The 14,797-nt window shown below is 37.7% G+C and overlaps 1 protein-coding gene across 1 annotated transcript in view; it reads right to left on the bottom strand.

Annotated features, from left to right (window-relative positions):
- The window catches only part of tusc3 (tumor suppressor candidate 3), a gene marked incomplete at both ends in the record, with an annotated part of 122,753 nt that overhangs the window by 65,729 nt on the left and 42,227 nt on the right, over positions 1 to 14,797 (bottom strand). The window contains 2 exons of the mRNA XM_079813141.1: positions 3,984 to 4,101; positions 9,436 to 9,605. Of these exons, the coding sequence (XP_079669267.1) occupies positions 3,984 to 4,101; positions 9,436 to 9,605 (288 nt within the window). The remainder of the gene's footprint in view (positions 1 to 3,983; positions 4,102 to 9,435; positions 9,606 to 14,797) is intronic.

The raw sequence follows: 14,797 nt of genomic DNA, 5'->3' as shown, positions 1-14,797 counted from the left end.
GCATGAGTCATATATATGTGCTTTCTGGAGCTTTGCAATGTCACCATCGATCTTCATTGTAAGGAAAACTGCAGCTGGACATTCTTCCTCTCTAATATCTTATTTTATGTTTCACAGAAGAAAGAAAAAAATATGGGGTCAAAATGACATGATGCTGAATTACATTTTTAATCTTTCGCACTAAGGAACACAGAAGACATCTACCTAAATGATATTCATGTAATTACATATAATTTCAATCATGGGGAGCAATCGTGTAATCGTCTCTTAAAAACACTGGGGAATGTTATTAACCAGCACCTCTAACACACATCTGTTTATTAGCATACTAATGGACTGACTAATACTGCTGTCCCCATGCTCTGGATGAAAACACATCAAATCAACATTAACCCACATGTCCTCCAAGAAATGGGTTTGGTGCGGGTGCAAAGAAGCCATTGCAGTTTTCCAGAATAGGCTGTAGCACACTAGATTTTAGCACCGCAAAATTATTTCATTACCTCACAACCAATATGGGTATATGGCTGAATAACACTGAACAATACATTATATTACATTTAAAATATTAAATGCTATGCTTTTGCATTACGTATGACGCCATCACGTCGGAAAGGTCATGCACGGGACGTACGTGGAAGTACCGACCCAGTGTTAAAACGAATGTGCAAAGACTAAATCAAACGCCCTTTACAAAAAATAAAAGGTAAAACAACAAATGGCGGACAATTTTAAAGTTGGAGAAGAACATGAGATGGAGTTTTTCGGCACTGGGTCGGTACTTCCACCTACATCACGCGAGACAATAAGTTAAAAAGTATATAAATGTTTATGTTTTTTTAGAACGATGGTTTCGCTAGATAAGACCCTATTTCTCAGCTGGGATCGTGCAGAGCCCTCTGAAGCCCTTTGAAACTGCATTGATTTGAACCGTCGACCCGTTGGTTGCAAATGAAAACCATAATGTGGAGAAAAATCCTGGAATGTTTTCCACAAAAAACTTAATTTATTTTCGACTGAAGAAAGAAAGACATGAACATCTTGGATGAGATGGGGTAAATTATCAGGAAATTTTCATTTTGAAGTGAACTAATCCTTTAACATTTAATGCATTTGTGAACAGCCACTTACAGTTACAATACCAGCCGCTTTTATAAATGTGAAAACCTCACCATCATACTACTGCTAAGAGACATTTGATCTGGTAACTGTAACCCAAAAACCCAAATCCTCGATTCATGATTATACCAAACAAAGCATAATGTAAGCTAAGTTATAATCTAAGAAATCAGAAAGCTCATTTGAGTCTTGTCCACTAGATTTTCCCTGAGGCTTTGATGTCTTTATGAGATGGAGCAATTTGTTTTACCCGAATGCAAGATGTTTTTGATGAACCCAAATAAGAGAGACTCCACTGAGGAAACAACAGCAAATAGACGTCAGTAGTGCTAATCTAATTGATGACTATTACCCTAGATACAGCTGTGCAGGCATCTATAGGCGCAAGAACACTTCCGTTTATGATAAAGCTTCTTTCACAAACTCACTCTCCTCAGTGTGCAAATTGCAGTAGAATAGCTACGTATCAGCGTGTGTTAAATTAATGTGCATGTTCTGTGTCATAAAGATTTTCTTCTCTATAATTTGCTTCTGAGAAGTGTGACATTTCATTACATGGAAAATAGACGGGGAGCTATTTTCCATTTGATTGTTCTTGCAGCTTTTTAAAATGTAATTCCTGAAGTTGTCAGACTCAGACAAATTAGACGTTGAGACAATTTGAGCATGCTTGTGGAAGATCATATCTATGTAGCCAGAAGAATGGAAGAAAGACTAAATGTGGTCAGGAAACGCTTGTCTTTTCTGAGCTTGGTTTAATTTTATTTACATTATACACATATTTTGTAGGGTTATTACTAAATAATTACCATGAACAAAGTCATCACATCTTTTGACAACTGATTCCATGACTCTCTAAAAGCCCAAAGTTAGCATTCAAATCATGTTCTTAAAAGCGCATTAAGCCACAAAAGCAGGCGGCTTTCTGTGTGCGTGCTCCGAGTCGGAGCCGAACGCAGGTAAGCAAATGGGCTTCGGATACGCGCCTAAATATGTACACACAAAAACGTCAAATGCCTTCTTGGAGAGTATTCATGGGTTATGTCTTAAGAAAACTTGTCCAACAGTTGAGAAAGAAAAATCGTGTATAACAGTATATTGGATCCGTGCATCAGCTCTTGACAGCAGCCTAATATCCCTGCTACAGTCTATCATTAATGAAAATCAAACAACAAATGACAAAGGAAAATCACTTGCTGATCTTGACTGAATAACTTAAGTAGCTTTAATAAGGATTAATCTATATTTAATGTGTACAGTAAGACTATACAGTGTTATATGCAATGTTATTTTAGATTTCAATGATATTTTTTTTGTTAGGCTATTATCTGAATAACACTATCAGTACATCTTCCTGGAAAAAATGTAAACACTAAATTTAATATGTATTTTCATTCTATTTATTTGACTGTTTTGTTTGTAATTAGTTTCTTTGTTCTTATCGTATTGCTGACTGTTTACTTGTAATTATTTTGATTATTTTGTAAGGTTTTTGCTGAAATTTCACTGATATTAAAAATTATTAATATCGTGAAATATGACTTAATATGAAATAAGATCATTTCAGAAATAATCGAGATTATGATTTTTGCCATAATTGAGCAGCTCTAGATTCCATTAATTTTTCAGTCACAAAGGGAACTTGTATATAATGTCCTTGAATTTTCAAAGTCAGGCAATCTGTGCACTGCTGCTACTACTACTACTACTACTACTACTACTACTATTAGTAGTAGTAGTAGTAGTAGTAGTAGTAGTAGTATTATACATTATCTCATAAGAACCATAATGTGTACCAGATAGCAACCCTGCAAACATTTGAACATTTAAATGACCGTTGAAAAAATGTCCCTCCGACATGCCCCATCTTGGTTGATAAATAGTTCCAAAATGAAAGTTAAACTGATGTATCTGAAGGCTTACAATAAGCCTCTTCCACCGGACGCTGAACTTGCCATTTTTGGCTTTCACGGCGCACCTCTTACCTTTCAGGAGCATTACAACATGCTCTAATTCTGGGTATGATTGTGGCTTTGATTGAGACTTGTGCTTAAGAACTGGAAATCTCCCTCACCCCCTTCCTTCCAGATGTGGATTACGGACATGATCTCTGTTATACAGATGGAAAGACTCTGACTTTTGAGGACTGATTCTACTAAAAGTTTTCTGCTGTTTGGGGTTCATTTCTTGGACATTTGGACAAATTGGCTGTTCAGCCAGCCCCCAGTGACTCTGAGGCTTAAGCTTAAGCATCCCATCTGGGCACCTTGACTGTTGCACTTTTGTATACTAGACAGAGTCTTTTTTATTTACTTGATTTGATTATTTTTGTTTTGTTTTGTGTGTGTGTGAGTGTTTAGTCAGAGCCAATGTTGTTTGTTCTGTGTTTGAACTTGAAAAATCCTTAAAATAAAGTATTTAAAAAAAACCACTGATGTATCTGAATGCATTTTTAGGAAATGTTCTGTTACATATTTTGTACCGATTTATGACATCCTACCACAAACTATTTTTGGCTATGGACACAATTACTAATAATTACTCTGCAACAATATATCAATATTATTAAATGCAATATTTCACTAAATGCACTAAAATAAATACAATTAATGTCAAATTCCATGTGAGTGTTACTTTTTAAATGCCATTTAAGATATTTGACAAATAATTTTAATACATTTTACAGTCAATTTTGAAGTGAATTGAATACATTTAAATATTTTAAAGAACCAAAAAAAAAACTGTAAAATTCCCTGATTTTCGATGTTTTCTCTCTGCAGGGCCCTCTGCATGAATCAAAATGCTTAGACAGTCTTGACCAAATTCATGTGAATGAGAGATAAAGAGAGGATTTGGATGTTTACCTGTTGAAAGACGTCAGCGCCCTCATCATAATCCACAACCGTGAAGAACAGTTTGTTTGAGAATGCCGAAGAGTATCGCCAGGAGTTAGCCAGCACCTGATATTCCTCATTAGCTTGCCTATGAGAGAGAGACATTTTCAGCAGATGAGAGACAGACAGAGAGTAAGAGATTACTCATTAGAAGAGATCTACCAAACAAAAAGAAGCCAACAAGGACTTCATTAAAAGGAGTGTCATCTTACTGTTACTTATTAAAGTGATGGCTGTTTATTCCACACTAGGTGGACAGTATAAAGAGAACAAGAGAGAAAAAAAAAAGAAGAAGAAGAAAATGCTGATAATTAGGTGTCTAATTAGGTGCCACCTGCCGCTTCCCGGAAATTGTCACTGTGATGCCCAACACAAATAAATACACAAATAGAATTTAAACATTGATGAAGTAGGATCAAAGCACTCATCACTCAAAATAGCTCATGTTTTCCCCCATATACTCGCAAGTCAATGTTCATTTGTATTTCACACCCTTGTAGCAACAATGAGTTTTGGGGAATAATTAATTCAAATGGTATGCATCATAGCGGACCACTCTCACCCTGCTCACCAGCTCTTTAATCTCCTCCCATCAGGAAGATATAGGAGCATTAAGACTTCTACTTCACGTTTCAGAGACAGTACTTACCCTCTGGCTATTAGATATCTGAATTTGCACTGACAGCTAGCTGCACTATCAACTGTATCCACTGTGCACTTTCTTTCTTTTTCTTGTCCAGGGGTATTGTCTTTTTTAATGTCTGCGGGGTCTTGGTCTAAAGCCCTACTGTTTTCTGGGCATTGTTGGGGAACATTGTCTGTTGTTGTACTTATGATGTCTGTCATTTATGTAATTTATGTCTGAGAGTTGTACCAAGACAAATTCCTATCAACTTGTTGACATGGCAATAAATGTATTGAATTGAATTGAATTGAATGAATATTCATGAGTCTATGAATATTATTGCTTGTTGTACAGACAAAATTTACGTATAATGGAACCTTTAATCATTTAAAAGTAACCTTTATCCAAATTGATTTCTTCATCAATTATCAATCTTACAAACCTTAAGAAACATTGATCTGTTTGATCAGGACAAATAATATCTCTTATGTTTGAACCATTTGTATCACTGAAGGAGTAATACAAGAAAATCAAGCTTAAATGGGTAGCTAAAATCTTACGTCTCATTGACTTTGATATCTGTGAGCAAAACAATACGGATTCAATTTAATGCAATCATTGGGTTTTAATAAAACAACTACAGTTTACAAAGCTACGATTCATACGGGGGAAATATGCATATATATGTAGGAGAAAACAAACAATATGGTACAAACAAGGAAACATGAAACTTAACGAATAATAAAAAGGGAAGAAGAATTAACAAGAGAGAGAGAGAGAGAGACAGAGAGAGACAGAGAGAGAGAGACAGCTTCACAGTCTTTTCGCAAGAGCCCACAAGAAATTCATATAAATTCATAATTCAGACAACCTTTTCCAAGCAGTTTGATTGTGAAATAGAATACTTGCATTACTACGGCTTCTCGTGTAAGTGTCTGAGTTTGAATCGTCGGGGAAGTTCGCTAAGGATTTGCGAGTCCCAGGTGAGTTTCTTTGAAGTTTAGGAAAGTCGCTCCAGAAGTCTGCCGGTTTCTCTCTCCGTGGAGGCCTTCTCTCAGGGTTGGGAAGACCAGGGTTGGTCTTCCCCTCCATGGCGAAATGCCAAGAGGTCCGTTCCTTGTGGTGGCGAGAATGCAAAGAGCTGACGGTCGGTTCCGGTTTTTATAGAGGGGAAGGCCGACGCCCAAAGAGTTCAACTCTCCAATCTCTTGCGGCTACATGATGCGGTTCGGATCTAATCAGCGTAACACACAGGCCCTTTGTTTAAGAATGATTTGATTAGACAAGTCACGAGGGCTGTGGGGTGTTCAGACTTTGGTCTATCCTGCCACATGACTGATTGAATCATTACTGTTACACCCTGCACATAAATTCTTAAAGTCTTATTTCGGGTTTCATGCTGAACCTCCAGGTCACTACCTTCTGTAACGGCCAAATCCTGACCACAGACACTCCCATCTTAGGCTGGCCACACACTTGAAGCGATCGGGGGGGCGTAGCCTGATTCGAGGCTTGTAGCAAACAACTTTTTGTCCAAAAAATCCTCAATTGTGTGGTGTCATTACGATTATTTTACTGCTCCTGATCACGTCATAGCCCACTTAATCCCAAATTGTAAATATCAAACATGTTCTTGGTCGGCTGCCTCTGCCGTGATACCCGCGATGGCCAATGAGAGCGAGCAAGCTTCATCAACCGGAGGTTGTGTTTTTTTTTATAGCTGAAACTTGGCAGCCACAAACATGCCACGAAAGTGGAGTATTGAGAAAGATGATCTTTCAAGTCTCCAAGAGATCTCGTCTCACTGTGAAACTGTAACTAATCGACAGGTGTGTGGTCTTGAGGTCTGGACGAAAATTATAGTGTGTGCCTTCAAAGGATTATAATGCTAAAAATCAGTTGAAACTGCCCTCATGTCTGTGGTCTCCCACAGTTTTAAAATTGGTTAAGGTTTGAAAATCGTCTAGTGTGTCCTAGTCCTTAGTAAAATCTACAGGGATCCCAATGCCCTCTGGATCAGTTTATGAAATGATGGGCATCCTATGTTAATAATTGTAACTTTAAAATAAATAAATAAATAAATAAATAAATACATATTGTTCAGAAAACAAATCCCAACCAAATAGTGCTAAATAAACATGTATTTACAGATTGAAAGCGTCCGGTTAAAAAAGACTTGCTAGATGCATCAATAAACTAAATGTACCCATACACATCAATAAAGCAGAGCACTCTGCAGGTGGTAAAAACAAACAAGTTTAAATATGCATGATTATACACATTAATGTTTCATGTAATGCTGAGTGTCCATTTTCTAAAAGCAAGGCTGAGCTGACGTTAACTGATCTGTCATTGAGACTTTACTGCAGTCAAAAGTGCTCTGGAGAGCAAAGTCCTTCGGGACTTTATAAAATGGCATTTCATGAACACCTTTGGGGGAGATGACAAAAAGTACAGCACTAAATTGGTATTTGAGAAGCATTTCCTGTTCTCTGATTATGACATTTAAGCCCCCCCCCCCCCTATGCTATTTAATATATTTAAAGACATTTTACGGCCTTCAATTCTGAAAATTGACTAAGACATTTTAAAACTTTTAAAAACCCTTGGACAACATGCAGACATGAAATTCAGGTTGTATAATGGATTTTAATAAGAATTTAAATAAAATTGGGGAAAACATGCAACAGAATTGAGGGGTCTTGAGATGCATTTTTAAAAGGATAGTTCACCCCAAAATGAAAATTACCCTATGATTTACTCACACTCAAGCCATCCTAAATCTATATGATATTCTTCTTTCAGATGAATACAATCGGAGTTATATTAAAAATTGTCCTGGCTAATCCAAGCATTATAATGGCAGTAAATGGCAGCCCAAAATTTGAATCCCAAAACAGTGCTATTATAAAAGTAAACCACGGTTCGGGGGAATTAATAAAGGCCTTCTTAAGCGAATCGATGGGTTTGTGTAAGAAAAATATCCAAATTTAACACATTATAAAATATCTAGCTTCTGGCGGACCACCTTCCGTATTCAACTTACGGAAAAAGCGTAACTGGTGTGACAATGACGTTGGACGTAGCGCAAGCTTTGTGAACTGCCAGAGGCGTTACACTTACTTTGTAAGTTGAATATGGAAAGTAGCCCACTGGAAGCTGGATATCCATATTTAAAACTTTATAAAGTATAATATTTTTCTAAAACAAACCCATCAATTCACATCAGGCCTTTATTAACCCCCCGGAGCCGTGTGGATTAGAGGCTGACATTTTTTCGGGAATCCCGCGGGTCACTACCGTTAAAAGAAATCTGTCTGAATCTGTATGGATGTAGCAACAATGCTATAGTGAGGATACATTTAAGGAAGAACTATTCCATGCAAACTATCTAACGTCTAAAGTTACAGATAGACTAGTCAACTTCTGTTCACACTGTGAGCCTTAGTGGTCAAATCCGATTTATTGCTCCGATCCGAATTTTTTGTATAGCTGTTCACATTGTTGTTATAAATGTGGCCTATATCAGATTCCAGTGTGAACAGATCATGCTCCTGAACTGACTCACATGTGCAAAAGAACAATAAAAAGACGCCATGCAGCACGCTGTCATACGGAAGTAAACACGGAGAACATTAAAGTAAATGATTACGTGATTATTTATAGTGTGATCTGCTGCAAATTTATGCGCAGGCAATATAAAAAACAAAGATGAGGATGCAAAAAAGAGGCAAGAGTTTTTAAACATTTATGATGTGAGTCCTTGTGTTTTGTTTGTATATACAGTGGTCACTGTACTATTTACTGTATGAGTTCTGACACATCACTGTCCTATCACTGACAACCTTTCACAACTATCTTGATAACTTCGGGTATGTAAAATCTTTGAAGTGACTCCCATGAGTGCAGTGACGAATGTTGCTCTTGAGTGACGCAAAAAAGTTGCATGAATTCAACAAAACATCTGACCTGTTATCGTATTTAGTACCACATATGGAAGTGGCCCACATGGGAGTTGAAAAGATCAGATTTCATGTGGTTTGTGCTGTTCACAATGTCATGAGAAAAACAGTCACATGTGAGCAAACAAATTTGGGCCACATTTACCTTCAGACTGAATGTAACTTTAGTCAACCATTGTTAGCTTTGCCTACAGTATTCAAGACAAAATAATGGAGGGAGAAAGAAAACAATTAAGGATCAACAGGGATAAGGATTGAGGGCAAATAAGGAGTAAAAAAATTTGAATATATATATAAAAGATGTGATTTGAGTAGACAGCAGATAATTAAAAAAGCATTAGGGGTCACGTTGACATGATAGAGTGACTGGGCGTTTAAAGGTCGATCTGCTTTAAATTAACTTCCTCTATTTTGGTAGCACACAACTGTTTCAGTCCGTTATCTTTATTCAATGAAGCTGGAAGATGATGTCTGAGAATTCTGATTAGGACTAGTGGGAGTGGTTTACACTCCAAGGCTTGACATTCAGCTGAGGAACACGACTGTACGAGCATGGAGTCATTTTAGCCAACGATTGAAGGATAATGAGGGAAGAGATGGATGTGAGGTGAGTGGATGGGGGCTAAGTAGCTGTCGGGGGATAAATAGATGGGAATGATTTCTGGAATGGAGGCTGCTTGGGAATAGACAGATGTAGAAGGTTTTCCGGTGGTGCTCTGGGGCAGATCAAATCTTTATCTATGACCGTGTTTACGCCTGGTATTATCGTTTGACTTCAGTAAATACAGCATTATACCTGTGGATAGACATTAAAAGATGAATGTGTGTGTCTCACCTGCAGACAGAACATTGTCTCTGGGGTTGTAGCGCGGTGAACATCACAATAACGGAATAGTTCCGGGGTGGAGCTTTGACGAACCGCCGGAACTTATCCCCGTTCATACGGATCACAGAACGGCGGGAACTCCACTCCATCATTTGCTCCACCTTCTCTGCCAACATGTTCTAGAAGAAAGAGCATGGGGAAAAAACCTTAGCCATAACTAAACAAAAAAGTGTATCAAAAGTGACTTCAGGTCAGGATAGGAAGCTGAACTGAGCGGTAACTGCAAAAGGCAACATCTTATTTCTTTTTTGTTTACAGTCTAAGAAAGACATTCTGTAAATGTCACCATAAAGATTGCTTGTTGACGGAAAAATGCATGACTAAAGGAAATACTAGGCAGCACCCGATGAGTTCAAAACAAACTCAGGGCAGGAGTTGTCTAGTGGTATATTATTAGGATAGTTAACCATTTCTATAGCAGCTCAGGCATCACACAAATAGCATTCCGCCAGAGCTTGACCTTCAATTGATTTTAATAATGTTTTGCAGTGTTGTTATTGTTAAAGGGATAGTTCACCCAAAAACGAAAATTTTATGTTTTTCTGCTTACCCCCGGGGCATCCAAGATGTAGGTGTCTTTGTTTCTTCAGTAGAACACAAATTAAGATTTTTAACTCCATTCGTTGCGTCTGTTAGTCGTATAATGCATGTGAATGGGGTCCAATTCTATTAGAGTAAAAAAAAAACATGCACAGACAACTTCAAATTAAACCCTGTGGCTCGTGACGACACATTGATGTCTTAAGACACGAAGCGATCGGTTTCTGCGAGAAACCGAACGGTATTTATGCTATTATTTCACCTCATATCAGACGAATGTCATCAGCTCTCCAGACCGCCATAACTTCCTGCGAGTAAGGTCAAAATACCAGCGCGATCATAGAAATATTTATGTAGATTCCTCATTCGACCGATCCTTGCAGGCACTAATGAGGCATCTATGTATATATCTATGATCGCACTGGTATTTTGACCTTATTCGCAGGAAGTTATGGCGGACTGGAGAGCTGATGACATTTGTCTGATATGAGGTGAAATAATAGCATAAATACTGCTTGGTTTCTCGCAGAAACCGATCGTTTCATGTCTTAAGACATCAATGTGTCGCCACGAGCCGCAGGGTTTAATTTAAAGTTGTATGTGCATGTTTTTTTTACTCTAATAGAATTGGACCCCATTCATCCCCAAAACATCAAATTTTCGTTTTTGGGTGAACTATCCCTTTAACAAAGTATCAACAAAAATTGTTTTCTTTCATTTATTAAGTTGTAGTAAAATTATTAAGCTAAAATGGAAATAAAGCAAAAAAAAAAAAAAATTAAAATAAAAACCACTCACACAAATAGCACTACGCATAATAGCTAGACCTTCAATTGATTTTAATAGTTTGTTGCAGTGTTGTTATTGTTAACTAAAAGTATAAATACAACTTTTTTTTTTCTTTTAATTTATTAAAATAAAGTACAAAAACACACAAACTAAATATTAAATGAAAAACAAATCAGAAATGGTGCACTGGCAACTAACTGAAATAAAAAGTTGTAAGTTGAAGTAGTACAATAACTAAAATGGAAATAAAGCTAAAAAAAATGACTAAAACTTAAAATAAAAAAATAACCAAAATAAAAAAATAAAAGCCAGTTCAAAATATAAATACTAAAATAACACCAATTCATCATTAGCATGTTGCAAAGCTAATGATCTGAATTTTTAATGAATAACAAAAAACAGAGCACACAGAAAAATTGTATTTTCATGGAAGAGAGTAGGCTGAATGTGAAGGCAGAACGAGAGCACACACGTATATTAAGGGCATTCCATATAACGTTGGACCTCAATTTCTACTTCATTCCATCATTATATTAATAACAAGGTCACAGGTGTGACGCTCTCTTTACTTCTGTCCTTCATGATGCTCTGTTTTTATCCTTGCACAAAGGTGTACAAATGCAAGAACTCAAATTCAAAAAACTTCCAATTGATCAAAGCTCATTTCGATTATTTAATGTTTCAATCACTTTCGAAACCTTTAAATGGAGTCAAATATGATTGAAAAATGTAATTCTTATATAATAATATGCACTGAATCCTTCACAATAAGACCACATGTTTTGAGAAATTAAATATGTGCAATTTCACGTTCATGTCAACTTTAAATAAATTGGTCACTTAATACATTGTGTTCTATGTCACAGTGAAATTTTAAATCGCACGCACCAAATAACACTAATGAACAACATGCACTTTGTAATGAAATTGTGGGAAAGCATACAGGAGGTAATGTTATGTGTAAGTGCTAGGCTAGCAGTTCAATACAGGAATTTCTACAATACTTTTGGCTCTAGATGGTGTACCCCCCCAAAAAAAAAAAACATTTTCATTAGTAATTCGATACTGTGATTTGAGCCTCAAATTAACCTGATACAATTTTCACCATTCAGCATAAAGACCTACACTATTTAACCTACTGCACACTATGATTTTCAAGTCAACACACTACTATATGCTCCAATGTTTCTTGTTCTCATATTCCCCCTCTTTTTCCCCTATCCCTCTCTCGCTTATCATCAGCAATAATTTGTCTTTTATATATGTGTGCCCTGCTTTCTTTCCGCCCAAAGTTGACAACACTTCAGATGTTATGGCTCTGGGCACTCATTTGTTTAAAAGGATGATCAGAGGAGTGTGTAAACTCAAGGGCACGTTGCATTATTTAGCTGCATTTATTGTGGACTGGAGGAGTCTGACAGAAAGGAGGCAAGTGATGGCTCTGTCAGCGAGCCCAAATTGAAACATCGTGCGGAGGTCACCCCAGGCTTGACAAGATAGATGTTTGTTAGCATTAGAAAGAAAGCAGGCAAAAAAAGCACTTCTTTTCAAGCTTATTCATGCAGCTCAACATTGCCACCTCCTCTGATTTGCTGTCTGAGTAACGCAAGGGGTGGTGTGGGTGGAGGGGGATAAAGGGGCAATTCAATGTTTGTGGGGACATATAACTTTTTAAACAAAAAAACAAGAGTTATTTTTCCATGATACTATAGGCTGTGACATATCTAGCCAACATCAAAGAACTAGCGGTGACGAAAGCCGACTGTATGGTTGCATTGCCTTTGTCTGGGCCAGAAAGATCCACAAGTCGTAAACAAAGCAGCACCTGCTGCTAATTTTAAATAGAAATCATGTTCAAAAGTTGACCTTCCCTTCTTATCAAGAAGATGTACAATTAGAAGAACCTTTTGATTGTGCTCTGTTGACTTCATCGTTTGCTTGCTTTTGTCACTTTTTTTTCCCTTCTTGTGCACTGGTTCACTTAGCTGAACAGCCAATCAGAGTGGTCTCTCTCACCGACAGCTATGATGCTAATTCAACATGCTTAATCGGCCGAAAAGCTGCCCGTGGTTGTGTGAATTGTGCCAACGGTGTGGAACACATTACAAAACTTGGCTGACAGATACTCAGTATCTGCGGGACCAACATCACGGAGGTATCCAATCCTAGACCAGGGCCTCAATCCTGCAGAGGTAAACTCCATTTGTAATTAAAACACACCTGCTAAATAAAGGTATTTAGGATTACTAGAAACTTCCAGGCAAGTGAGGCAGGCAGGCAGGTTGGAAACTCTGCAGGACATTTGCCATCCACGAGCAGAATTGAACACCCCTGACTTAGACCAGTGTTTCCCAACAGTACACATTTTGAATGTCCCCCTTATCCAATCCATCCATTTCAGATCTTGGGATTCTTTACCAATGCTCTCAGAAAACAAAAAAAGGTACAAAATCTGTCACTGGGACGGTACCCTATCAAAAGGTGCACCTTTACTTAGACCAGTGTTTCCCACCAGTACACATTTTGAATGTCCCCCTTATCCAATCCATTATTTCAGATCTTGGGAGTCTTTACCAATGCTCTCAGAAAACAAAAAAGGTACAAAATCCATCACTGGGACGGTGCCCTATCAAAAGGCACACCTTTATACTTGAAGACTGCATATTAGATCTCAAAGGTACCAAAAGTGTACATATTAGTACCTAAACGGTACATATTAGAACACTTTTAAAGGGTATCGTCCCAGGTGGTAGCGTGAATGAGCCAGAGTTCAACCAGGTGTGTTTGATTAGGAAGATTTAGAATGTGTACTGTTGGTGGGCCTCCAGGAACAGGATTGGGTTTGTGCAACGACATGGATCCCTATGCAAATGCTAATGAATAAAAGTATCTCAGCACAAATAGTGCTCATGTGCTGAGCACACACACATACACACTGAACATGTCATTTCTCCTCCGGTCTCTTTTGTGCGCTTGTCAGTCTTCTTTAGGAAAATGAGGAAAAAAAGGGTTTCCACCCACAATGTCCAAACAGCTTGGCTGTCAGTTTAGCTGTCAATCAGACCGGCATTAATGATGTGCTGTACTGACCACGATGTGAGGGACCAGCCAAGCGTAGAGGAAAAGAGAGGAACAGTGTCCAAACTACAAAGACTGTTTCCTCTTGATTCCTCTGATATTTCATGTTTGATTCCTCAGACGTTTTTTTTTCTTCCTTCATTCATTCTATTCTATTTTTTCTGCTTTTATTTCCCTCAAAAAAAGGGACCATGCTGTCACTTTTAAGAACAGGAATAGCCAAATGTGTCTAGTAGTTGTCTAAAGAATAAATCATACTATTGACCTTATTCAGAGCAGCGCCATGACATGTATGAAAGAGAGGCTGTGGAGATAGACGTACATTTTGTATACGTACGTATGATTTCAATGGCATCCACTGTAAAAAGCTGTATAAAGCTCCTAGATCACTTATTTTCCACAGCTCGTGTTGTCTGGAGTTGTGTGTCTACTGAAGATATTGTTTGCAGCGTTTCATCAGCAGAACAATCCAAAAACACATGAAATAACAGTACAACCCACTGAAGAGATGTATGTCTATCCCTCACACCCTCGCACTCATTCGCGTTATAAATAAAAGATGGCGCTTGCTTTGGATAAGGTCTATCTATTGAGAGCTTTTATTTTAATCATCTCCTGTCTCGCTTTCTCCAGCTCACCTTCGGCAGGTGCTTTGTTTAGGTGATGTGACGGATGTTGTTGACAGATTGTCCCTAAGGTGGGCCTTGCTGAAGGAGACAAAGCACATCTTCTATCATCAGCATTGTTTAAGTATATGTGTGTGTGTGTGTTTGTGCGGGGGTTGCTTAGAGAGTAGGATTCTGTCAAGTACAGACTGAATTCTTCAGAAAAGACCGTTTTGAGGCATCTTTTTGGATTGATTATCATAAAAACTGTATGGAATCCTTTCAAGCAGATATTTTAG

Source organism: Gobio gobio, assembly GCF_949357685.1.
Source record: "Gobio gobio genome assembly, chromosome: 3".
Classification (NCBI taxonomy): Eukaryota; Metazoa; Chordata; class Actinopteri; order Cypriniformes; family Gobionidae; genus Gobio; species Gobio gobio.
The sequence above is the reverse complement of the archived record's forward strand: the minus strand, read 5'-3'. Positions and strand labels throughout refer to the sequence as shown.